Consider the following 26,533-nt stretch of genomic DNA (forward strand, 5'->3'; position numbering starts at 1 on the left):
GGCTGATGTCAAATAAATGATGTGTCTTGCTTTTACCATTTTAGCCATTTAAATGCAGCTTTAAATGCTATTTTCACCTACCTTACATAACTTTTTGAAGACAACATGTTCTTTGTCTAAATGTTAGAATGTAATCTCCATAAGAACAGACTTTTTTCCCTGTAAATTCCCAATGATGCATTCTCAACTCCTAAACAATACCCAGGACACAGCAGGTACTCAATATCTACTGAACAAAATAATACTAATTTTTATAGAATCTGTTCAGTTTTAAATTTTCTATCACTGATACTACTATCTCAAAGTTTCAGAGATGAACCATTTCCTCAGGACCTCATATTATAGAACTACTAAAATAATTTTCTAAGTTCACTCACATATTTCTTAATAGAGTTTAAACTTTGTTGTCTATCAATTTCTGATCTTTTCTAATCTTTATTTCTCCACCTAGTACAACTCAGTTTGAGTGATAGGTTTTATTCTCTCCAAGTTACCTAAATGAGTGTTCCCTCAACTTAAAAAAAAAACTATGACCTCTTTCATAAATTCAGAATCTCACTTACCTCTTGATTTTTTTTTAAAAAATTTTTATATAGTTTATTTATTTTTGAGACAGAGAGAGACAGAGCATGAGCGGGGGGAGGCGCAGAGAAAGAGAGGGAGACACAGAATCTGAAACAGGCTCCAGGCTCTGAGCTGCCAGCACAGAACCCGATGCGGGGCCCAAACCCATGAACTGTGAGATCATGACCTGAGCCAAAGTCGGACACTTAACCGAGCCACCCAGGTGACCCTCACTTTACCTTGAGATACTGGGCTTGACCTAGGCATTCCCTCATTCACTAAAAAAATGTACTCTCAGCTTCCACATATCCTCATTAGCCAAGAAAATTCAAGCAAGTTTTTCTTTATGCAGTTTGCATTAAAAAAGTTTTTTTTACTCTCTAGATATTTAGAACACTAAAGATCACTTTTCAAACCACATATACCCTGCCTAGAGATTCTCATATGCAAAACAATGACAAATTACACAATCTCAACATTAATTTTTATACTACTTCCCATTTCTTGTGATGATGTCACTTCAAATTGTTTATGTTAGTCAAATAATTTCTTAACATTCCACATACAATGATTTCTCCAGCCCTAAAATTGGAAATAATCAATTCCTGTTCATTATTTCCTGCCCTAAAATTAAAATTCAAGGGCGGTCTGTATGGCTCAGTTACTGACTCATAATTTCTGCTTAGGTCATGATCTCATAATCATGATCTCAGGGTTGTGAGATTGTGCCCTGCATTGGTATGGAGGCTGCTTGGGATTCTCTCTCTTTGCCCCTCCCCTGCTCCTGTGCATATGTTCTCTCTCTCTCAAAATAAATGAATACATACTAAAAAAATAAAAATTCAAGAATACTCATAATTTAAAAAAAAAATAAAAAACATTCCTTGGTTCAAGGCAGAGCTTACCTCCTGATCATGCCCAGTATCATTAAACATAATCTCACTTTTTCTGATTTTTGCCTCATTCTGAGTATCATCATCTTCTTGCGTCCAGGTTCTTTTTTGGCTATTACAGGTTTCTCTTATTTTATTTTCAGATGGTGAAATCTCTCTTTGATATGTCTCAATCAAAGCCTTTTCCTCAGTTTCTATGGTAATAGAGTCTGAGGAATTAATCTCACCAGGGTATACAGGAAGGTTTTCCTCATTTATATATTGAGATGGACTTAAGTTCAGCTTAGTTGCAACAAATTCAATGCTTGACTCCTTACTGAAGACCGGTTGAGTTTCTAAGTGATTTAAATCAGTTATATCTGCTTGAATCTGCTTCAGATCATCAATACCAGTGACACTACAATTTCTCTTATTTGGCAATCTGGGCAAAAATATTCCCAAAGAACGTCTCCTTACTTTATCTTTTACAACTGTGGGTGGTACAGAGATGGTTTCACTTCCATTATGAGAAACTTTATTTTCCTTATCTGTATCGTCTTCCACATTGCTGGACACTGTGTTAGTATTACATATTTCTGTAGTTTGCTCTATGCTCATATGATTGTGTGCCTTATAAACCAATGCAAGTAATTGCTCTGGAGAAGGTGTTATATGAGCAGTTTGGGAATCTGAAAATTCTTCAGTTTTTCCATTTAAATTATTCAGATTTGATTTGACACTACTAACACTTGCAGTATTAGATGAAATTGAAGGAGATGATGCTTCTCTAGAATTAGCATGAATTTGAATAACTTGCTTAGTCAAGTCAGAGTTACTGTGGAAGCCTGTATTACATTTAGCTGCCTGAATATTTTTTTTCAGCTCTTTTTTACAGGCTATAGTAAACTCTTGGTCATTATTCAGTATTTTGGACTCATCTGCACATATGGGTACAGAAGAATCTCCCATAACAATATTTAAATTCTTATTTCCAGTGTTAGACAATATTGTTTCATCTTTATTCACAATTATTTGTCCTTGTTGAGATAATGGAGGTAGCTGGGTTGAGAGATGAGGCTGAGAAGCAACACAAACATCATCAACAAAGGTCGTCTTTAAATTATGTTCTGCCTTATCAAGAAAGCCCTCCATTTGATCCTTTGGGAACTTAAAAGATATTCGCTTTGAATTAGGTTTAGTTACCTCCCCCAGATCTTGACTATATATTAAAGTTTGATTAGCTATCAGATTTTGGGGCCCCTTAATCAGATCTTGATCTTTGAACACTGATATAGCACAGTCTAAGTGTCCTTTGGTATTAGTTTGAGTAACTTTTTCCTTCTCTAACAAAGAACAAGAAGCAGAGAGGGGCAGTCCCTCAGATTTCAAGTAATATTCATTGGCTAAATCATTGGCATAGACAAGATCATTTTGCATTGGGCAGTTACTGGTTTTCTCATCTTTCTCATCCGAGGATGTGACATTCCCCTCCAAATTATCAAAATAGGAAATGGCATTTGGTAAAAAGGAATAATTATCACTGGATCCACATACAGCAGTTGTGTGACTGTTTGTAAAATCCATGTTTCTTCTATCTGTATTATTTAACTCACAGCTTTCACTTTTGGCTTTTCCCGATATATAGGCCTGGCCTAAAACTTTTCCCATGACCTCTTCATCCACAGTGCTTTTGAATTTGATAATTTCTAACTGAATTTGACCCCCAGACAATGTATTAATAGGAACAGAAGGTATCACATGATGCTTTTGCTCAATTTTGTTTTCTACAGCCAGTGTTTGTTTTTTAGTGATTTCCTGAACAGAGCAACCATCATTATGAAAAGAAATATCCAAGGTTTTTCCTTTAGCTATTCCAAATTTAGAACACTCTTGAGTTTTCTCTGTGGCTTGACAATCAATGAAAACAGTATGGGATTTGGTGACTTCCAGATCACAGTGATTATCTACAAACATTACAGTTTTGTCCATAGGCTTAGTGGTTATTTTATCTGGTGAGATAGTTTCACATTCTAAGGCAGTTGTGTGACTTCTAGTCATCTCCATGTCATCCTGCCCACATGTATACAAAACAGTTTTAGAAGTTCCTGCCAAAGGCATGAAATGGGAATCCTCTCTATCTTGCAGGGCACTTTTGTTATTTTTGTTCACTGTACAACTCTGGGTGATATCCACATCATTTTTATCATTTTTGGAAAATGCAGCAGTCTTGTCATTTTTGAGTCTAAGGCTTTTCCTTCTCTGACTTTTGCCTGATATAGTTTCATTCAGAAGTTCAGGCTTTTGTACATCTTTGTCATTTTTCCAAATGGTTGATTTAGACACTTCCATGTTATCACCAGCTATAAATCCCACAGCTTTCTCTATAGGATCACTCTTAGGCCATTCTGTCAGTAGTGTTAGCTCACTGACTTTTGCTGCTGAATGGTCACTTTCACCATTCTCTGGAAAGAAAACACTCTCCTCAGCAGAAGTAAATGTCACTTTCAGCTTTTCTGGGCTTTTTCTTTTGGATAGTTCAAAGTCAGGTCTGTCTGTAAGCACAGTCCTATCCTTTGCTTGGTAGTCAATGAAAACAGTGTGGGACTTTGTCATTTCCAGTTCGTTGTAATTATCTACAAACATTACAGTTTTGTCAACAGGCCTGGTGATTTCATCCAGTGAGACAGTTTTACATTCTATAGCAGTTGTGTGACTTCTAGTGACCTCCATGTCATCTTGCCCACACGTATACAAAACGGTTTTAGAAGTTCCTGCCAAAGGCACCAAATGAGAATCTTGTTCATTTAATAAAGGTTTATGATTTATTTCCACTGTAAAACTCTTGGTGATATCCATATCATTCTCATCACCCTCTGAAAATACAATAGTCTTATCAACTTTTAGTCTGCCAACACTTTTCCTTCCACAAATTTTGACATCTTGCTTTTCATTCAGAAATGAATGAAGTTTCTGTATACTTTTGTCCTCCAACACATCTGTGTTATCATTAGAAACAAATACTCCAATTTTCTCTCTAGGAGCTTTACTACATTTTTCAACTTTTACAGCTATCTGTTTGTTTACTGTTGTTAGTTGGCTGTTAGTATTTTCTAAATTAGTCTTACCCACTTCTTGTACTTCAGAAGGACCAAATCCAATGACAACAGTGTGACTCTTGGTTAGATCCATATTTTGTTCCTCCTCTGAACAAATAATTGTCTTGTGAGAACAGTCAAGTGTGGGATTACCTAAACTTTTCCTTACTGGCTCAGGCAGTTTAGAATTCTGGCCTGGTACAGATTTCACTGTGTAACTGTTAACAGCAATATTATGATTTTTCATGGTAGACTGTCCTTCTAATAAAGATAATGACTCTGTGGTAGGAAACAAAGATTGTTCACATAAAACTGTATTTCCATTATTTCCCAATGTTACTTGTTTCTCAAGATTTCCACCAGAGTATACCATATTATGGCTTATTGTTACGTCTTGATTAGTATCAGGTGAGTGAGGAGAATCTTTGTCAAGAGAGGGTGCAATCTTGAAAACCTGATCTTTGTCTTTGCCCCAGGTGTCAGTTGGGATGTTTCTAGATATTTTGTCTGGCTGTTGGAATGGTTCAATATGACTTCTGGTCATTTCTTTCCATTCATTTGAAGGGCTTTTGCTGTGAGAGTGAAATTTACTGGTATTCTCAGATGATAGATTGTAAGATGCAGGAGGAGCTTGATCTCCTAGGTTAGTTGTGTGGCTTCTAGTCAAATCCATATCTTCATCTGTGAATATTTCAGTCTTTTTTTCAGGCAATGAAATAGATGAAGAATTTGCCAGGCTCTGCTGTAATCTTCCTTTAGATTCATGAGGAACTGAGCTACAATTTATACTCATTTCCCCATTCTCTGACATGGTTTTCAGATTTTGGAGCATCATTTCTTTTCCAGATATTGGTTTATCTGCTTTCTGTATGTTTATCTGATCCTGTTTAAAAATCTGATGATCTATTGCAACTGTATGACTCCTAGTAATGTCCATGCTATCTTCTCGTAAATAAATAGTTTTCTCCGTGACAAGAGACATGGCATCTGGATTGGGATATATTTTAAAATAATCACTATCATTCTTCAGTAAGTTTTTCTCTTCTCTCACACCTGAGAGACATTTGGTCAGTTCCATAGCATCATTACTGCTAGAAGAGAAAAATGTCTTATGATCTTGAATAGCTGGCCTCGAACATATAGATTCTGGGGTCATGGTCGATGTTCTGGCATCTTGGTTAGAAGTTGGTGTGACTGTGTGAGTTTCTGTCTCTGTAATATGAATTTCACCATTAGGGTTGAAAGAAGGGTCTTGAAAAGTAGCATTCAGTTTATTCTTTAGGACTGTCTTCTTTCCTAGAGCTTTAGTTCCATAAGCTGTTGGAATCTCCATCATGACATTCTGAGTTTGATTTTCTGTATTAGATAAATTATCTGTTGAGGGGAAATTCTGGATAGTGTGGTTAATTGTCAAGTCCATAAAGTCATTGCCATAAACTGTAATATCATCTCCTTTAAATTCCCTTAAGCTGGTCTCACTGGATGTGGGAACCAAAGTCTGAATATTGGCTGTATGACACTGGGTGAAATTCATCCCATCATCTTGTTCTCTAAAGATTCTAGTCACATTATTGCTATTTTCATCTACTCTAAGAGATACATGCATTTGATGTAGAGAAGACGCCCTATTTGGTTCTTTGGCATGAACAGATATCTCAAAATTTTCTTTATCAGGTCCTGTTAGAGCATTAGATTTTCCTGTTTGCAATCTTTTTATGAAGTCGTTAAAATTTATTTTCTTTTCTGAAGAAGTGCTTTGATCCTTGGAAAAATTTAATTCTTTTTTCATTTCTAAATCCTTAGTATGGAGCTTTAAGTTAGCCAAAAATGATGTGGTATCTATCTTAGTGAATTTTTCACTTTTGGTCCAATCTAAAGGGCCTTTGGTAATCATCACAGTGTTACTTGTTGTTAGATCCATCTGGTTTTCATCTGAAAAGATGACTGTCTGGTCATCTGCATGTTTCTTTTCATGGCCGTGTTCTGCAACTGAAATCTATAATGAAAGCAAAATATAAGAGATTAGATTAAATGCAAACCTTTATAAAGGTATTTTATAACATGTACTATATATAGAGTACTATATAAACAATCCTCAATGATTTAAAGGAAAATGTCCTTTAAAATCTATGCGTTATTGTCAGAGTAGATAAAAAACTACATGCAACTATATGCTGTTTTCTAGAGAAACACTATAGATTCAGAAACACAAATAGATTGAAAGAAGCAGGATGGGAACAGATATGATACACTGGTTTGTTTGAATCAGTGACATTGTATGTAGCATGTAATTAGTTATTATATTTCTTCCCCAAAGTCTGTGAATGCTTTTAGAGTTTTTAGACAAATTAAAAGTTTAAGGTTCATTATACACCTACTAGAATGACTCAAACATGAAAAAGACTGACAATGTCAAATGTAACTATGATAAAAATTCTAATTACTGTATTAGATAGGTCATTATCATTCTAAATAAAAAAGACTTAGAAAGGGATAAGTGCATGACAGCTAATTTATAGTACGCTCTACTATTGGAAGTTGGGTTCTCTTTGCATCTTAAAGCAGTGGTTTTATTTGTAGGATACAGCCTAACTTCTTGCTACTCAAGTATGGTCTGTGCACTAGTATCATCAGGAGATTATTAAAAGTAAAGTATCACAGGACCTGCCCCAGATGTACTGGAAAAGAATCTATATTTTAACAAAATCTTGAGATGATTCATATTTTCATTACAGTTTGAGAAGTCATGATATAATTAACATATTTCCCTATTATTTAAACTGGCTGTGATTGAACTGTCCTTAGTTAACTGAAAAGGTAAGAAGTCTTCCAGTCTATGCTGGTCCAGTTTGGTAAGTAACCCCTAAATCATGCCATTACCATTAATATTTTTGTGTGTTAACTATCAAGGGAGACTAAAATATAAAGGCACATGCATGAACTCATACCTCTCTCTGTTGCATCTGAGTCTGAATAGGAGCACAAAGCAATGTGTTCATTCCTATTGAGAAAGATGAAAAAAACTATAGTCAATAAGAAAAATTCATATTACCAAGAGCCTGATTTTTCTTTCCTTAGGTTCTTCATCATTTATGAGTATTTACTTAAGTTTTATTGGTTAATAAGCCCTTCATAAGGACTTAGGTATTAAATTTCATTAAGACTTCCAATTGTCCCATTTTAGGGACAGAGAGATCAGTGATTATTGTAATCTCTATGTGACTGAAATATTTTTAGAATGTGGTAATTTGTTTTTTTCAAAGTTTATTTGAGAGACCGAGAGAGAGAGAGAGAGAGAGAGAGAGCAAGCGAGGGAGAGGCAGAGAGAGAGGGAAAGAATCCTAAGCAGGCTCCACATTCAGCATGAGGTCCAATGCAGGGCTCAATCTCACAGCAATGAGAATAATGATCTGAGCCAATATTAAGAGTTGGACGCTTAACCAATTGAGCCACTCAGGCACCCTTAGGATGTAGTTATTTTAAAGGGTTAACTGTAAAGTTGGAAAGTTTGGACTACTTTTTTTTTCTCCTTCATTTGTTTATTTTTATTCTCTGGATAGTAGATGTTACACGGGAATGAGTACCAATTGATGAGATAGATATGTTACAGTCGGAATAACTGGGTGGCTCAGTTGGTTGAATGTCAGACTCTTGGCTTCAGTTCAGGTCATGATCCCAGGGTCATGGGATTCAGCCCAATATCAGGCTCTGAGCTGTGCATGGAGCCTGCTTGAGATATTCTCTCTCCCTCTCTCTCTCTCTCACCCCCTCCCTCCTTCCCTCCCTCCTTCTCCCTCTCCCTCTGTCCTTATCCCCCACTCACGTGCATTCTCTCTCATAAAAGTAAAAATAAAATAAAATAAATGAAATTAAGTGTTAGAGAAAGATTTTGAAGTATCTTTTACTCTATGTTAATGAATCTAGATGCTCCCATGATGAAATGTGCATTTTATAAAAATAACTCCAGAGAAGGAGAAGAAAGTAGATTTAAGAGATGATGAACCAATGAGGTGCTGCTATAATAGTGTAGATACAAAGATGATGAGAATTTGTTTGGGTAAGAGAATGAGAATGGAAATAAGAGATTAGACTCAAGACATTTTAGAACTGAAATATAAAGATTTAGGTCACAAATGGACTTTGGAAATGGGAAGGGATTGAAGATGCTATAATAAAACGGGAAATATATTTTATAATACTTAAATTTAAAGGCAAATCATTAGACCACTTTTATAAGTTTTTATTTAAATTTCTAGTTAGCCAGTCGGTTAACATACAGTATAATATTAGTTTCAGGTGTATAATATAGTGATTCAACAATTCCATACATCACTGGCACACATCACAAAAATCTTTAGAACATTTTAAAGAGTTTATAGGGCGGCACCTGGGTGGCTCAGTTAGACATTAAGCATCTGACTTCGATTCAGGTCATGATCTCATGGTTTGAGACAGTGAGCCCTACAATGGCTCTGTACTGACACCTCAGAGCCTGGAGCCTGCTTCAGATTCTGTGTCTCCCTCTCTCTCTGTCCCTCCCCTGTTCATGCTCTGGCTCTCAAAAATAAACATTAAAGAAAGTTTTAAAGAGTTTATGGCAACCTTCTGTGAATATGATGAAGAAATTATAGGCTTTTTAAATTTTTAAAAAACTTTTAACATTTTATTCATTTTTGGGGGGGTGGAGAGAGAGGCAGAATGTTATTGGGGGAGGGGCAGAGAGGGAGGGAGACACAGAATCTGAAGCAGGCTTCAGGCTCTGAGCTGTCACACAGAGCCCAAGGTGGGGCCAAAATCATGGACCACGAGATCATGACCTGGGCTGAAGTCAGATGCTCAACCAACTGAGCCATCCAAGTGTCCCATTTAGGCTTTTTGTTAAAAGTCTTACTTATATATCATGCTTCCATTCATTTATCCAACAAATATTTCCTCAGAACCTATTTTATGCCTCAAAACTCAACTACCTACTAAGGCACAAAGAACAAACAAATTTCTGGATTTCAGAGTTCCCAGTTTAATAAGAGAGCCAGAACTAAGTACCTGAAAAACAATGTGATAAATTTTACAAAAGACTGAGACATAAAAGGTGTGTTATCACAGTACAAAACAGAAGGTTTTTGTCAGAGAAGGCTACATTTAACCCAGTACTACTTAATGTGTGGTGCCAATCTGTGAACTGCTTGTTACCAATTCATGATGAAATAAGGAGCTTGCAGCCAATGTAAATCATGTGATATCTCCTTCATCAAGAAAGTTTTAGGGGCATCTGGGTGGCTTAGTCGGTTAAGTGTCCAACTTCGGCTCAGGTCATAATCTCGCAGCTTGTGAGTTTGAGCCCTATGTTGAGCTCTCTGCTGACAGCGCAGAGCCCGGAGCCTGCTTCAGGTTCTGAGTCTCCCTCTCTCTCTCTGCCCCTCTGCTCATGCTCTGTCTCCTTCTCTCTCTCAAAAAAAAAAAAAAAAAAAACTAAACTAAAAAAAATTTAAGAAAGCTTTACTAAGAAAAAAATGTCAGCTAACTCAACAGTAGCTTACTGCCAGAGTTGATTTACATTATAGTGCAAGTTCCTCTTCTGTCATGGACTATAACACTTTGTGGACTGGCTTTTTTTTAGATTTTATTTTTAAGTAATCTCTATGCTCAGTGTGGGGCTCAAACTCAGAACCCTGAGATCAAGAGTCACACGCTCCACTGGCTGAGCCAGCCAGGCACCCTGGACTGGCTATTTTGAATAGTACTGAAGTTAAGCTAAGTGAAAAACTAAGTTAAGTGAAAAATGAGAAGACTGATAGGCAGTTTGGAGTAGGAAGGTCACTTCAGATAAAAGAAACAGCATTTACAAATGGATACAGGCAGAAAAAAGTCAACATGGAGAACTATCAATAGTTTTTCATGGGCTAGAGCATAGGATGTCTGTAAAGGGCAGGAGATAAGATTGGAGAAGTTGGGGCACCTGGGTGGCTCAGCTGGTTAAGGGCCTGACTTCAGCTCCTATCATAATATCATGGTTTATGAGTTTGAGCACCCCCTCCACTATCAGTGTGGAGCCTGCTTGGAATTCTCTCTTTGCCCCTTCCGAACTCACGCTTTATCCTGTTTCTCTCTCGCTCTAATATAAATAAATACATGAAACTTAAAAAAAAAGATTGGAGAAGTCAAGCCCAATTACAAAGAGCTAAGTCTATGCCAAAGACTGTGGGTTTTATCCTATAAGCAAAAAAAGTGTCATTGAACAGTTTTAAGTTGGGAGGTAATATCAGATTTAGAAATACGTAAAATGGTTCATAAGGATAAGAAACTAAATACAATAGCTCACAAAAGAATAATGATTTGCAGGAACAGATTTGCAGGATGTTTAGGAGAAAGAGTGAAGCCAAATGGATATGGGGAATGAGGAAAAGTTCAAAATTGACTCAACTCCTGACTAGAGTGAAAGACTGAGTGGGAATCCAAAAATAGAGAAAACAAGAGGAACAGCAAGTCTCTCAGAAATAATAGCAAGTTTGTGAAATATCAAAGTGAAGGTTTTTAAAGAAGAGAGTTCTCTTTACATTTTTTTCCTCAGTTCTTTTACACATTACTTTGTAAGAAATTTGGATGAAGAGATAGGTATGTGGTAAGAAGAGTATTGTGGTTATACTTACCAGTAATCTCACAGTTGTTATCTTCTGGATTCTTATTTCTGAAAATTAAAAAGTATTTTCAAAATCAATACCCCAAACAATTACCAAGAATCACAACAGATTGAAAGAGTAGGGAAGGTCTAAGGTTTTCATAGGGTGACTGGCAGAAAAATACAAAAACAGCCTTTACAAAGATTCCTCTAACTCTTGACAGAAAAAATTACAAGGCAATTAAAGGACCCTTTTTAGACTGGTCTTAAGGCCTTGTTAATTTCAAGGCTACTATAAAAATATGCTTAATATATGCTGCTGTTTTTTTTAAAGAACCTATAAAGCAACTAATTTTCTAGAAATTCAGCCTGAATAAAAGAGGTAAATAAAACCCAAATGTTCATCAATAGGGAGCTGACTAAATGCTGATGCAGACATACAACAAATTATAAGACTGAAGTATATCTATATGTACAAATATGTAAAGTGCTACAACATATTATTATGTGTTCTCATTTTTGTCTTAAAAAAAATTAAGATAAACATCACTTGGATATACATTTAAATTTCTGCAAGGACATCCAAAATTATCAACAGTGATTAACCGTGAAAAGCCTAAGCTTAGAGAATTTTCTACATCAGTATATAAAAAGAAACTTTTTTTTCCAGCTCAACAGTAGTCAATTACATGGAAAATTTGTGATTTATTTAACCAGTCCCTTACTGATAAGCTCTTTAGGATCTTTCACATCTTTTGCTATTATAATAAATGCTGCAGTAAATAGCCTTATATGTTTATCATTTCACACATTTACAAGTATCTTGATGAAATAAATTCCCAGACATGAAATTGCTGAATCAAAGCAGATGTATATTTAAATTTTTGAATGATACTGCCAGCAGCCGTCTTCAAGTTATGTTCTCTAGCAATGAATAACTTTTTACCTATATTCTTAGCTGATTAGATGAAAAATTATAACTCATTAATAGTCTTTGTATTTCTCTTATGATAAATGAAAATAAACATCTTCATTTATTCAAGAGCTATTGGTATTTATTTTTCTATATATTAATATTATGATAAGAAAAACTAATTTAATGAAAAAATCTGAAAACTTGGTATTGTCTTCTATCGGCAGATGTATTTAGGAGTTTATATGTCAACGTAGAATGTTTCATCACTCTGTTAAAAAGATAAGCTGTACAATGCACACATTTATGAGAGATGGCAGTACATTAAATTCTGCAAAGAATCTGTTTTCTGAGTTTATCCTAAATATTCCACAAAAGGGGCACAAAAATAAAGACCAAAAAAAATTGAAACAACACTGCATTTAACAGGGATAAAGAGCTTTTAAAATATAATTTGAATCACATTTTCTTTACTTACAGTCTAAATAGAACATTTTCTCCTGCATCTGTTTCTAAAAATAAAATAAAAATTAAATTTGTTCAAGGATACACTGATAAAGCACTAGCAAAATTAATACCAATTAAAAAAAAGAAATTACTAACTACCCACCTTACTTTCTGCCTCCCATGGCTCAAGTTATACTTTTTTTAATTAAATTTTTTAAAAACAATTTTTATTTATTTTTGAGAGTAAGACAGAATACAAGCAGGAGAGGAGCAGTGAGAGAGGGAGACACAGAATCTGAAGCAGGTTCCAGGCTCTGATCTCTCAGTACACAGCCCGATGCGGGGCATGAACCCACTAACTGTGAAATCATGACCTGAGGCAAAATCAGAGGCTTAACCAACTGAGCCACCTAGGTGTCCCAAAAGGTATACCTTTTAAGCAGTGAGATAGACAGTAAGTTCATAAAGTTTTATCGATTACCAGGTTAAATAGCCACAGTGAAATTTTAAAGTTCATTTATTTCGAGAGAAAACGTGTGCATGCACAGGTGTGCACAAGCAGGGGAGGAGCAGAGAGAGGGAGAAAGAGAATCCTAAGCAGGCTTCAAGTACAGCGCAGAGCCCAGTTCAGGGATCGATCCCATGACTGTAAGATCATGACCTGAACTGAACCCAAGAGTTGGACGCTCAAAAAACTGAGCCACCCAGATGCCCCAGCCATGGGAAAATTTTATAGAGAACAATTTAGCAGGAATTGCAATAACATATTTACCTGTAATTTCTGACTTTCTTACTATTTTCATATGAGACTCTGTCTGGAATACTCTAGAAAAGAAAATAAAGATTAGTGAAAATTTGTAATTTTTAATTAGAACCCTATGGTGTTAACTTATAGTCTTGAGGTAGATAAGGATAACTGATTTCAGCTTCCTCTTTGCCATATTATGTATAATTAATTTTTCAAATGTCAAAATTCACTTACATTAAAATCTGTTATGTTTTTTTAATGAACTGTAACAAAAATCATCATTTTGTCCCCTTCAATAACCTAAAATATTCATTTTTTTCAATAAAACATTTATTAAGCACTCACTATATATACTTTATGCTATATACTAGTGTCTGATAGATGATCCTTGACGTCAAGGAGCTTTTGGTGTAAATAGAGAGCTGGAATAGTGATTAAAAACATTACTTTACTGACTTTTTAATTAATAGTTCAGATAAGGTAGCATGGACTCCAGAGGAAGGGATCTCTTTTTCACTGGGATGATTAAGCTTCTGGAGAAGCAGCATTTGATATATGCCTTAAAAAATTTGGCTCATTCATTTTTACGTTAATATTAAGTATCATTCATTACTGAGAAGTTTGTTTTTTTTTTTTTTTTTTAATTTGAGAGAGAGACAGAAGCGTGTGTGTGCCCCAAGAAGCTCTCCTTGATAATAATACTTCAGGGGTGCCTGGGTGGCTCAGTCAGTTAAGCGTCTGACTTCGGTTCAGGTCATGATCTCACGGTTTGTGGGTTCAAGCCCCACGTGAGGCTCTGTGCTGACAGCTCAGAGCCTGAAGTCAGCTTCAGATTTTGTGTCTCCCTCTCTCTCTCTCTCTCTCTCCCCCCCTCTCTCTCTCTCTCCCCCCCTCCCCTGATCACACTCTCTGTCTCTCAAAAATAAATAGGGGAGCCTGGGGGGCTCAGTCGGTTAAGTGTCTGATTTCAGCTCAGGTCATGATCTCATGGTTCGTGGGTTCAAGCCCCGCATCGGGCTCTGTGCTGACAGCTAGCTCAGAGCCTGGAGCCTGTTTCAGATTCTGTGTCTCCCTCTCTCTCTGATCCTCCCCTGCTCACGTTGTCTGTCTGTGTCTCTCTCAGAAATAAATAAAAACATTAAAAAATTTTTTAAACAAACAATAAAATTTCAAAAGTTTCAATTACAAAAAGCAGTGAACACCTGCATGCATTCAGCATGACAAGCACTCTGCTATGCTGTTTATATGCATTTTAATAATTATACAAATTACAATGTTGTTTACAGATGTAGATATTAAAGGTCATAAAAGTTAGGTAACTCCCAAAGTCATATAACTAGTTATGTAGCAGAGCCAAAATGCAAATCCAAACCTGACTTCAAAACCCGAGCTTATAACTACCAAGCTATACTATACTTCAAACAATTTTTCTTTAAATGATTTACAATAGAATAATAGAACAGAATCAGTAGTTGGTCAATAAATCAAAAAACTTTTTATTTTTATTTTTTAAATTTTTAATGTTTTATTTATTTCTGAGAGAGAGACAGCGTGAGCAGGGGAGGGTCAGAGAGAGAGGGAGACACAGAATCTTAAACAGGCTCCAGGCTCTGAGCTAGCTGTCAGCACAGAGCCTGATGTGGGGCTCAAACCCACAAACCGTGAGATCATGACCTGAGCTGAAGTTTGACACTTAACTGACTGAGCCACCCAGGAGCCCCTCAAAAACCTTTTTAAGTAAGGAATCATAACTAATCCATACACACCTTAAACATTAAAAAAATTTAAACATAAGTGGATTTTAATTTGCAAATCTCCAAATGTCAATCTGAGGACTTTACTTTGAGTGGATCTACAAGTTCAATTTTAGTGTATTTATAATGTGGAATAAACAAGGAAACTTTCAAGTAATATGAACACAGACTCCTTCTAAACTTTCATGAATGATTTCCCTACGGTTGTCTCAGCCATACCAAATTTGAAAGTACTTTTGAAAACAAATTCACCTTTACCAAAGTTTTCCCCAGCTATTCATTACAATTTTCATAGAAATAACTATCTTTGTCTTTGAATTCATTTAAAAAAAAAGTTTATTTTTGAGAGAGAGGCAGAGAGACAGAGCATGTGCGAGGGAGGGGCAGAGAGGGAGAAGGACTAAGAATCCGAAGTAGGCTCCAGGCTCTGAGCTGTCAGCACAGAGCCTGACACAGGGCTTGAACCCACAAATGGTGAGATCATGACCTGAACTAAAGTCGGATGTTCAAACGACTAAGGCACCCAGGCGCCCCACTATGAATTCATTTTCATCAGTTTACAGAATATTAAGTCATGTAGAACAACTTCAGGTAGATAAACAAATACTTCTTGTAAAGCCTACCAATCAAGTCTCAGAATCTGAAATTTATGGACAGGAAAGAACAATCAGTGTGCTGTAGATATCAGTGTGTTTTACAAGGACAACAGAATATAGGTTATTTTAAAAGTTTAGTGAGGTAGGAGTTATTAAGAGAGTTTTTACTATGCCTGTTTCTACGTCTAGAACCCTGTAATTCTTTTTCAATTAATCTGTTTAACAAATACTTTTTTGAAACAATACTTACACACTGTTTAATAGTACTCAAATTGACACTGTCTGTGCTAACATAAACTACCTTATTGTGGCCATGCAATAATAGTAACAGATATGTGAGGACTATTATTTCCATCCTAAAAAAGTAGGAAACTGATGCTCTGTTAAATGATGTACTAGGGACTATGTAGTAATAAGAAAGAACTTGTTCCAGGTTTTTTGGTTTTGAACCTGAAATTCCTTTTCATAATCCCAAGCCATTGCAGGAAAGTAAGTAGCGAGGTGATTATTCCCAAGGAAAGGAAAGGGCGGGCTAGGTTTAATAGTAATTGGGGAAGGTAATCAGAAGCAGTGGAAAAAGCAGTAGACTAGGAATCAGGAGACCTATATTATAACTGTTGGCTCTGTCACTACCTACGTTACCTTAGGAAAGTCGTTATCACTTCCCTGGCTTTAATCTTCTCGCTAAAACATAAAGAGTTTGGACTATACTGTCCCTCTAACATTACTTCCAATTTCATTTATTTATTTTTTTAAGTAAACTTTTCCCCCAGCGTGGCGCCTGAATTTACAACCCTGAGATCAAGAATCACATGGTCTACAGATTGAGCCAGTAAAGAGCCTCAGATTACTTCTAATTTTAACATTCTATCATCCTAAACACAAATTAGAGTAAAAAATGCTGTTATTTTCTCCTGTTATTATATGAACAGATAGGAAAAGAATCCTATCTCAATTACCCATTTCCAAAGTTCCCTGTTAACTTCTAGGAACATGTTTTTTATTAGCTAATCTCACTATAAAACCAAGAAGATAAATAGAACAGTAAATTTTTAAAAACAAGGAAAACAGGGGCNGCCACCCAGGCGCCCCTCTATTGTTAAGAGTCTCTTAAGGTTTGCTCTCCCCTCTTTTTTCCTCATGTTTTATTTCCTAGATTACACATATCATATGGTACTTGTCTTTCAGTGACTCATTTCACTTAGCATAATACACTCTAGCTCCATTCACATCATTCCAAATGGCAAGATTTCATTCTTTTTTATGGCTGAGTAATATTCCATTTATATTATAGAAATGTATTTTATTATATAAAATTATTATATTCCATATATACATACATACATATACGTATGTATACGTATATATATGTATGCCATATCTTCTTTATACATACATCACTCAATGGACACTTGGGCTCTTTCCATAGTTTGGCTATTGTTGATGAGGCCGCTATAAACATCAGGGTGTATGTACCCCCTTCGAATCTGTATTTTTGTATTTTTGGGTAAAGAAGTAGTACTACTGCTAGATCATAGAGTAGTTCTATTTTTAACTTTATGAGAAACCTCCCTGGTGTGTTCCAGGGTATGAGACCTCTCTCTTAATAGGAATGAAAACTTGATCAAGTTACTTAAGCTAAGCCTCAGTTTCCTTATTCATAAAATGATACATGATTGTTAGGATTCAGTGAGTAATACTGAGGCTCAGTTGGATGGGCAACCAACTCTTGATTTCAGCTCAGGTCATGACCTCATGGTTTGTAGTACTGAGTCCTGTGGCTGAGCGTGAAGCCTGGCTAGGATTCTCTCTCTCCCTCTCAGCCCTTCCCCTGCTCATTCTCTCTCTCTCCCTAAATAAACATAACAAAACCAGAAATAGACAAGTCTGCTTAACTCATGCTCTAACTAAAACCCATTGTGCTTATTTATTATTGCACTTTTTTGAGACACTGATCAAAGTGCTTTGCAATGACCTGGAACATTCCAAGATGCCAAACAAGAAAAACCCCTGATAGCAATGGAATGCCTAGAAGATGACACCCCACCAGTCCCCTTCCCTGCCTGTGATTATAGGCTGAACACACACCAATCCTTACCCATGATCACATGCTGTCTGCCTTCTTGCATGTACTCCTGAATCCCTCCCTATAAAACTCCACGTGCCCATCTTGTTGGTGGAGAAGTCAGTTGTTAAGGCTTGAGCCTGCAACTTTCTCCAGTTGTCCGCATTTGAAATAAATTTCTCCCTTTCTCTTTTCCAAATCCTTGTCTCTTGAGTTACTGGTTTCTCTTGTGAGGAGTTTATCCAAATTTGTTGGGCAGCATCGTTGGCAAACTCAGCCAGGAGCTATGCTTTCAACCTGTCTGGTCCTCTTGGGACCACCTGGGAGGGAGACATTGGCCACCACAGTGCACTAGGGCTCATCCATTTGTTTCCTCGGTTAGCAACTGGATAGATTGTTTGATAATAGAATGGCCTATAATCAATGACCAAGTCAATAGTGAGGAGAACTTATAGCATCCAGATTGTGTTTTTCAAATGCTATTCCTACTAAAAGCAGTTGACCTCATTCCTTGGAGAAATGGCTGATTCCAGGTCTAAGTCAGGTAATATGTAAAATGAACATGAACATCTTCGTATACTATAAAGCAAAGAAGCTATCAAAGATTATGGGGTTGGAGCACCTGGGTGGCTCAACTGGTTGAGCGTCCAACTTCAGCTCAGGTCATGTTCTCAGGGTTCATGGGTTCGAGCCCGACGTCGGGCTCTGTGCTAACAGCTAGCTCTGAGCCTGGAGCCTGCTTCAGATTCTGTGTCTCCCTCCCTCTCTGACCCTCCCTTGCTCACGCTGTCTCTCTCTCTCTCTCCAGAAATAAATAAAAACGTTAAAAAATTAAAAGAAAAAGATTATTGGGGTTATGTCAAAAGGTCAGAAACCAATCTGAATAGATTTCTACTTGTCAAAGACAGAGTAATTGGAGTATTAATAAAACACATTAAATATGCTTTTAAGTTCATGATTTAAGTAAGTAAATCTTACTTAGGTAAAAATATCAAGAAAAAAAATCCTTGTTATAACTTTGAAGGACACTAGAAAACCAACTCATTATACGGAAACTAGTAAATAGACCCCTGCTCCAAAAATTTAGAATTCATATAGAATTTTTCTATATGAATCATAACTCAGAGACATGAGAATACTATCAATTAAACTCTAAAGAAATAATGAATCTAGGCAATGATCAATGGCTGTTAACATCACAAAAAAAGAGAGAGAACTGAATATTAAGTGCTGTCTGATGAAAGCACAAGAATTCTTATTCAAAACATCAAATTTAAGTCAAAGCTTTCCAAAGAGAGTAACCAACTGACAAAAAAATCTAGAGTAGAGGAATGTATTATACAATATTATCCCATGTGGATGCAATCAGCAAAATCTATAATGTAGGATATTCCGTTTGTTCCCTCATTCCTTCCTTCATTTCTGATAAAGAGAGAGAGAGTGTGTGTGTGTGAGAGAGACAGAGGGAGAGAGAGAGAATCCCAAGCAGGCTCCATCATGGAGCTCTACAAGAGGCTCAAACTCACAAACAGTGACATCATGACCTGAGCCAAAATCAAAAGTTGGACTGAGCCACTGTGGCACCCTAAATGTGATACTCTATTTCAAAAATAAATTATAAGAGGGGTGCCTGACTGGCTCAGTCAGTTAAGCATCTGACTTCGGTTCAGGTCATGGTCTGGCAGTTTGTGGGTTTGAGTCCCCCAGCCCCCATCGGGCTCTGTGCTGACAGCTCAGAACCTGGAACCTGCATTGGATTCTGTGTCTCCCTCTCTCTCTGTCCCTCCCCCACTCGCCCTCTGTCTGTCTCTCTCTCAAAAATAAACATTTAAAAAATGTTTTAAATAAATTATAAGGAAAAAAAGGAAGAGAGAACTTACAGATTAGGAGACTTAAAAGATATATCAACCAAATGAAATATGTTAACTTTGAATGGCTAATGAATCATGCCCATTATCTGAGAAGAAAACTGAGACAGAGAAATGTGAACAGTGGCCAGATGTTTGCTGATATCATAGCTGTGATACTACAGCTTTTAAAAGTTGTGATAGTTCATAGCAGCACTCTCCACAATAGCTAAAACATGGAAAGAGCCTAAGTGTCCATCAACAGATGAATGGATCAAGAAGATGTGGNTTCAGTTGTGAGACTGAGCCCCATGTTAGACTCCACCACTGACAACACAGACTGCTTGGGATTCTCTCTTTCCCTCTCTCTCTCTTTGCCCCTTTCCTCCTTGCTCACTCTCTCAAAAATAAACAAATAAGCATTAAAAAAAAAAAAAGATGTTGGGGTGCCTGGGTGGCTCAGTTGGTTAAGCATCTGACTTCAGCTCAGGTCATGATCTCACGGATTTTGAATTTGAGCCTGTGTTCGGCTCTGAGCTGACAGCTCAAAGCCTGAAGCCTGCTTCAGATTCTGTGTCTTCATCTCTCTCTGACCCTTCCCTGCTCACACTCTGTCTCTCTCGCTCTCTCCCTCTCTCAAAAATAAACACTAAAAAAATTATGAAAAATAAATAAAAATAAACCATGTAATAATAGCATTATGAATTATTCATAATAGTATTATGATTGTATTTTTTAAACATTCTGTATCTTTTAAAGATATAACTAATTAAATATCTGGGATTCACATGAGAATAATTCAGTGGGAGGGGAAAGGGAAAGTATGCGTAGAGTAAAACAAAAGTGGCCACAGTTGACAACTATTGTAACTGCTAAATGGGCACCTAAGTTTTCATACCATTTTCTTCCACTTTTGTGTATGTTGAAAATTTTTAATCATTAAAATGGAGGAAAAAAGGGAAAAACTTGTGACTTTTTTTTTTTTTAGCTTCCCAATGACTTTTTATACCTCCACATCCTTTATACATGTTTATGTAACTAAGACATTTGTACTAGCTCTCTCAAGGGTCTTTGCATATTTTAATTATTGCTTCTAATTATGGAATAAAAGGCTTTATTCGATCCTTAAAAAAAGAGAAAGGATGGAAATAACATTAGAAATAAAGTAGTACATGCAGAGACTATTTTAAAAATTATGAGAATACCATGTATAACTTTAAACATTTGGGAAAAAATTCAGTGATTGTCTAGGAAAATAAAAATGAACAAAACTGGGGCTCCTAGGTGGCTTAGTCAGTTAAGTGTCAGACTTTGGCTCAGGTCATGACCTCATGGTCGGTGAGTTCGAGCCCCGCATTAAGATCTCTGCTGTCAGTGCAGAGCCTGGTTCAGATCCTGTCTTCCTCTCTTCCTGCCCATCTCCCCTCAAAAATAAACTTTGAAAAAAAATTAAATTAAAAAAAAATTTTTTTTAAGTTTATTTATTTTTGAGAGAGAGGTACACAAAGAGCGCAAGCAGGGAAGGAACAAAGAGAGAGGGAGACACAGAATTCGAAGCAGGCTCCAGGCTCTGAGCTGACAGCACAGAGCCCAATGTGGGGCTTGAGCCCCCAAACCATAAGATCATTACCTGAGCTGGAGTCAGATGCTTAACTGACTGAGCCACCCAGGAGCTCCTAAAAATTTTCTTTGATTAAAAAAATGAACAAAATTAGCTGAAGAACCAACAGAAAACTAAAATAGATAGTAAATGATGAAAAACATCTGGAATAAGAAAGTAGGCTATAGATACAGAGACTGTATTTTTAAAAATTATGAGAATATTACGTAAAACTTTAAAGCTCTGTATTTTTTTTTTTAAATTAATGATTTTTGGGGCACTGGTGGCTCAGTTGGTTAAGCATCCAACTCTTGATATGAGCCAAAATCAAGTGGTGGACACTTAACTGATTAAGCAACCCAGGCACCCCTGATCTCACCATCTTGGTCTCAGAGTTGTGAGTTCAAGTTCAATATTGGGTTCCACACTGGGCATGGAGCCTACTTAAAAAAATTTTTTTAATTCAGTCTACAACCTAAAGATATAAATTGAAAAATATCCAAGTTAGGAAATTACCTATTGACAAATAAAAGGAAAAGAAGAAAATTTTGAAGTTATGCATTACATTAAGTTTCATAGCAAAAAAGTATTAGTACTAAATAATGTTACTATCATTAGTAATTATTAGAATAAAAGGAAAGTTAATAATAAAATTAACAATGAATAATCCAAATTATACATAAGGGGAAAAAGCACCAGAGGAAACCAATTAAAGAAATACAAAGAAGAAAATGCAAAAATATATTTAGACACCTTGAAATCCAAATGTTAAAAAGTCACATATTAGGTAGACAAAGTGTAAGCTGTATAAGCCAATATAATGTAATTAATAAGGCATACTTAGTAAACATATGGAGCTATGCAAATGATACCATGGCAAAATATGATATGAAATGGCAAAATAATTCTTCCTTCCATTTTTCTGTAAATTTTTCTTTTTATGGTTCTTCCATGATCTTTCTCTTTTTAGACTATGTAATATCTATAATATAAGGAAAGCTTCCAAAGATAGGTTGAAAAAATTATTTATGAAGTAGGAAAACACATGCTTCAATAAATACAAAATTTAAAGCATTCAATCACACAAAAACTTTAAAATTTTCTTCAATATTGCCTAAGTAGACAAGGAAATAAAAAAAGAAACTTTTCAAAATGAGAAAAAAATGAAGACAATATAGAAAAAATAATAGCAAACAAATTACAAATTAAAATAACTACAAGTTAACATTATAATCAATCAAGTCAGCTAAAAATAAGTGCTAAAATCTAACGTTTAAAATGTATTACAAAAAAATGCACTTATGGTAGTACAAAAACCAACAACAATGTTAATAAAGGCTACAAAATTGCTTCTTACTTTAAGGCCAGTAATTCTACTTCTACTTTGGGAAATATAATTCCAGGGAAGAAACTCAAAAGCAAAAAGGTAACTTACACAAAATAATTTAACAAGCACAAATAACAATCAAATGTCCAACAGAAAGTTAAAACTTTATTTTTACATTAATAAGAAAATACCTAAAGAAAACTTGTGAAAGAAAAGTCAGTCTGAAATAAACGGGAGAAAAGGAGTTATTCACTCAAACTTTGGCCATACCTATTCAAGGAGTCTACAAACAGAAGCATCCAACTCTTTGCAATGGACGTGTATGTGTATACTGTGGAGATGAACTATTTACATTTCAGAGCCTGGTGCTATTAAGCATTCGGAATCATTGAAATAATTAATACTTCAGATTCCATAATCAGCAATCCATATTTACAATATATATATATGTTTTAGGTAGAATGCCTAGAAGGAAAGTACTGACCACTCAAAGATTGTTCTGATTCAACTGTTTCTCATGATATTTTTAGTAGTAGCATTCTATTTATACAGAAATTTTTAGTGAATCTGTTTAATAAGCCCATTTCTAAGAGATCAACCTATTTTTTGGTACAGACAAAAACAATATCGAGTCTGCAAAAAGTCACAGGCAAGATCCAGGAAGACAGTGGCAAGTGCACCAAGAATATACCTCTCAGAGAAGTCTATTGCCAGCAACAGTTAAGTCTTCTCTGATTATACCAAAACTTTGCATACTTTTTCTTTTTTGCAAATTTCAACACATGAAATATTGACAATTCATGTATCCAGGAAGATGTTAACTGATTTATGGTAATAGAGTAATAGAAAAAAAATTATGAAAACAATTAAAATTACTATCAACTACAAAAAAGAAGGTATCTGTTTGTAACCACCCAGCAACCAAAAGAAGTCACATACAGAATACCATTCACTACTCATAATGAAACTATACACAAAAGTATACCAGGTAAATGAAAATAAAATATAGCAGAAACAAGAATCTTATTAATCAGACCAGGTAGACTTTCGATCAGAAAGTAATAAACAAAGCAAAGATGATTTCATTAATGCTGGAAAGTACAATTCTGAATGAAGATATAACAATGATGAATATGTATCAATGAACATATAGAATCAACATCACAATGAAAAACTATTAAAAATATAAAGAGAAATAGAGTAAGACACGCTATCAACAAGAGACTACTTTACCGTTCTCTTATAATTCGTGACAAATTAAAGTGATTAAAATTAAACAAGTTCAGGGGCACCTGGGTGGCTCAGTCAGTTAAGCATCTGACTTTGGCTCAGGTCATGATCTCGCAGTTGATGGGTTCAAGCCCTGTGTCAGGCTCTGTGCTGACAGCCAGCTCAGAGCCTGGAGCCTGTTTCAGATTTTGTGTCTCCCTCTCTCTCTGACCCTCCTCTGCTCACGCTCTCTCTCTCTCTCTCTCTCTCTCTCTCAGAAATAAATAAAACATTTTTTAAAAAGTTAAAAAAAAAACCCGAAAAACTAAACAAGATCATAGAAGTTCCAAATAACATAAGGTAGAAGGTGGACATAGTTGATATATATATCAAACTGTGCACCCTAAAGTACGAAATGTGTCTATCTTCTTTTTAAGTACTTCTGGTTCATTTACAAAAATTGATCATATATAAAGTCACAAAATTTTTTCAATAAAAATCAAATCAATGAAGATTAACATTCTCTGTAATATAACTAAAAATTAATGACAAAATGCTCTTACCACCTGGCTATTTTAAAATTATTAACTTTTGAATCAATGAAGAAATACACATATACTACTGAACATCATTAAAATAATCACAAAACCACTACATCTAAACATTACATTAAATTATTTTGGGGAGAAGTAACATCTTTTTGATAATGTACCTTTTTATTCAGGAACTTGTAATATTTTCATTTGCACAATTCTTTCGTATCCTTCAATAATGGCTTATTCTTTATATGCTTTTATTATTAAATACATAGCAACAAAATACAATACAATGAAAAAAACATTTATCTTCTATCGTGTTACTATTTATATATAAGAAATACGTTAATTTTCATATATTAATTTTGTATCCTGTTACTTATTGTCTGTAGAGGTATTTCAACTGATATTCTTAGATTTTCCTAATATATAAGCATTTAATCTGTAAAAGATAATAGGTTTATCTGCATCTTTCCAATATTTTTGTTTTGTTTTGTTTTGTTTTGTTAAATGTTTTTATTTGTTTTTTTTTTTTAATGTTTTATTTATTTCTAGGAGAGAGAGAGAGACAGCGTGAGCAGGGGAGGGTCATAGAGAGAGGGAGTCACAGACTGAAACAGGCTCCAGGCTCTGAGCTGGCAGTCAGCACAGAGCCCGACGCGGGGCTCGCACCCACGAACCGCGAGATCATGACCTGAGCGAAAGTCGGACGCTTAACCGACTAAGCCACCCGGGCGCCCCATCTTTCCAATATTTTTAACTCCACTTTCTCTATTTTTATTGGTTAGCACCTTCAATACAATGTTAAATTAACAGTGGTAAGAAACAGTTGTTTCATTTGACTCTAGAGTTCTCAGTGTTTCTCAAGTATAAGGCTGAATAACAACAATAACAGGCTTATGTAATTAAAACCCAGACTATCAAGTCATTTAGTACTAACATATTTGGTTTGATGGACAAAAAATTATTACCTGTTAACATTTTAATTATTTCTCGAACTTACTTTATAGTGTCTGCAAAGCTGACTCGACGAGAGCTTTTCTTATTTCTCAAAGCATTAGAGTCCTAAGGGCAGAGAATATATGGTATGATTCTTAATGAAACTACTGTGAATTAGGTCTCCAGAGTACTGTAGACAGAGATTAAGTCTTATTCTGAGTTAATGTGATATTATTAATTGTGGTAATTATTTATTTCTCTGAAATATCTTAACACACTTAACAAACACGAGTATGATTTTCCATGTGAGTGGTAATAAGCATACTGACACAAACAGCATATTCAAGGAAGGTGATTATAGTCTCTTTCCTTTTCACTCTCCTTTTATTTTTATTTAAAATTTTTTATGTCTTTATTTTGAGAGGGAGAGACAGAACGAGTGGGGAAGGGGCAGAGAGAAAGGGAGACACAGAATCTGAAGCAGGCTCCAGGCTTGGAGCTGTCTGCACAGAGTCTGATGGGGGGGCTCAAACTCATGAACTGTGAGACGATGACCTGAACCGGAGTCGGATGCTTAACTGACTGAGCCACCCAGGTGCCCCTTCTCTTTCCTTTTAAATGAGTGACTATTTTGCCATCAAGAAAAAACACAAACTTAGGGACAAAGCAAGTGATATGTAGCCTATTATAGTAACCTTACTATCCTATTTAGGATTTAAGAAAAAATTTTAACTATGGTAAAATACACGCAACAAAATTAACCACCTTAACCACTTCTTAAATTTTAATTTTAAAAGTGGTAAGAATCCTTAGCTTTAGATCTACTCTCTCAACAAAATTTTAAGCGTATAATACAATATTGTTAATTATAGGCACAATATTGTACAGCAGAGTTCTAGAACTTATCTTGTTTTACTGAAACCTCTTACCTGTTGTTTGCAACTCCCCATTTTGCCCTCCTCTATGGCCCTGGCAACCACTGTTCTGCTCTCTGCTGCTAAGAGTTTGACTATTTAGATACTTTATATAAGTGGAATCACACAGTATCTGTCAAGGGACTAGCTAATTTCACTTATACATCTTAACCATTTTTAAAATGTTTTCATTTATTTTTGAGACAGAGAGAGAGACAGAGTATGAACAGGGGAGGGGGCAGAGAGAGGGAGAGGGAGACACAGAATCTGAAGCAGGCTCCAGGCTCTGAGCTGTCAGCACAGAGCCTGACACAGGGCTTGAACCCGTGAATTACACCTTAACCATTTTAAGTGTATAGTTCAGTAGTGTTATATATACACTGTTGTGAAATCAATCTCTAGAATTCTTTTCAACCTGCAAAACTGCAACTTCATATCCATTAAACAACTCCCTTTTCCCTTGCCCAGTCTCCCAGAAATTATCATTTTAC

The 26,533-nt window shown here is 35.7% G+C and overlaps 1 protein-coding gene across 1 annotated transcript in view; it reads right to left on the reverse strand.

Moving 5' to 3' along the window:
• The window catches only part of KNL1 (kinetochore scaffold 1), a 68,053-nt gene that overhangs the window by 29,083 nt on the left and 12,437 nt on the right, over nucleotides 1-26,533 (reverse strand). The window contains exons 5-10 of the mRNA XM_077764679.1: nucleotides 25,193-25,254; nucleotides 13,280-13,332; nucleotides 12,539-12,572; nucleotides 11,179-11,216; nucleotides 7,480-7,532; nucleotides 1,470-6,527 (exon numbers count right to left, since the gene is read on the reverse strand). Coding sequence (XP_077620805.1) covers nucleotides 1,470-6,527; nucleotides 7,480-7,532; nucleotides 11,179-11,216; nucleotides 12,539-12,572; nucleotides 13,280-13,332; nucleotides 25,193-25,254 — 5,298 coding nt within the window. The remainder of the gene's footprint in view (nucleotides 1-1,469; nucleotides 6,528-7,479; nucleotides 7,533-11,178; nucleotides 11,217-12,538; nucleotides 12,573-13,279; nucleotides 13,333-25,192; nucleotides 25,255-26,533) is intronic.

Source organism: Crocuta crocuta, unplaced genomic scaffold (genome assembly GCF_008692635.1).
Source record: "Crocuta crocuta isolate KB4526 unplaced genomic scaffold, BGI_CrCroc_1.0 scaffold102, whole genome shotgun sequence".
Taxonomy (NCBI): Eukaryota; Metazoa; Chordata; class Mammalia; order Carnivora; family Hyaenidae; genus Crocuta; species Crocuta crocuta.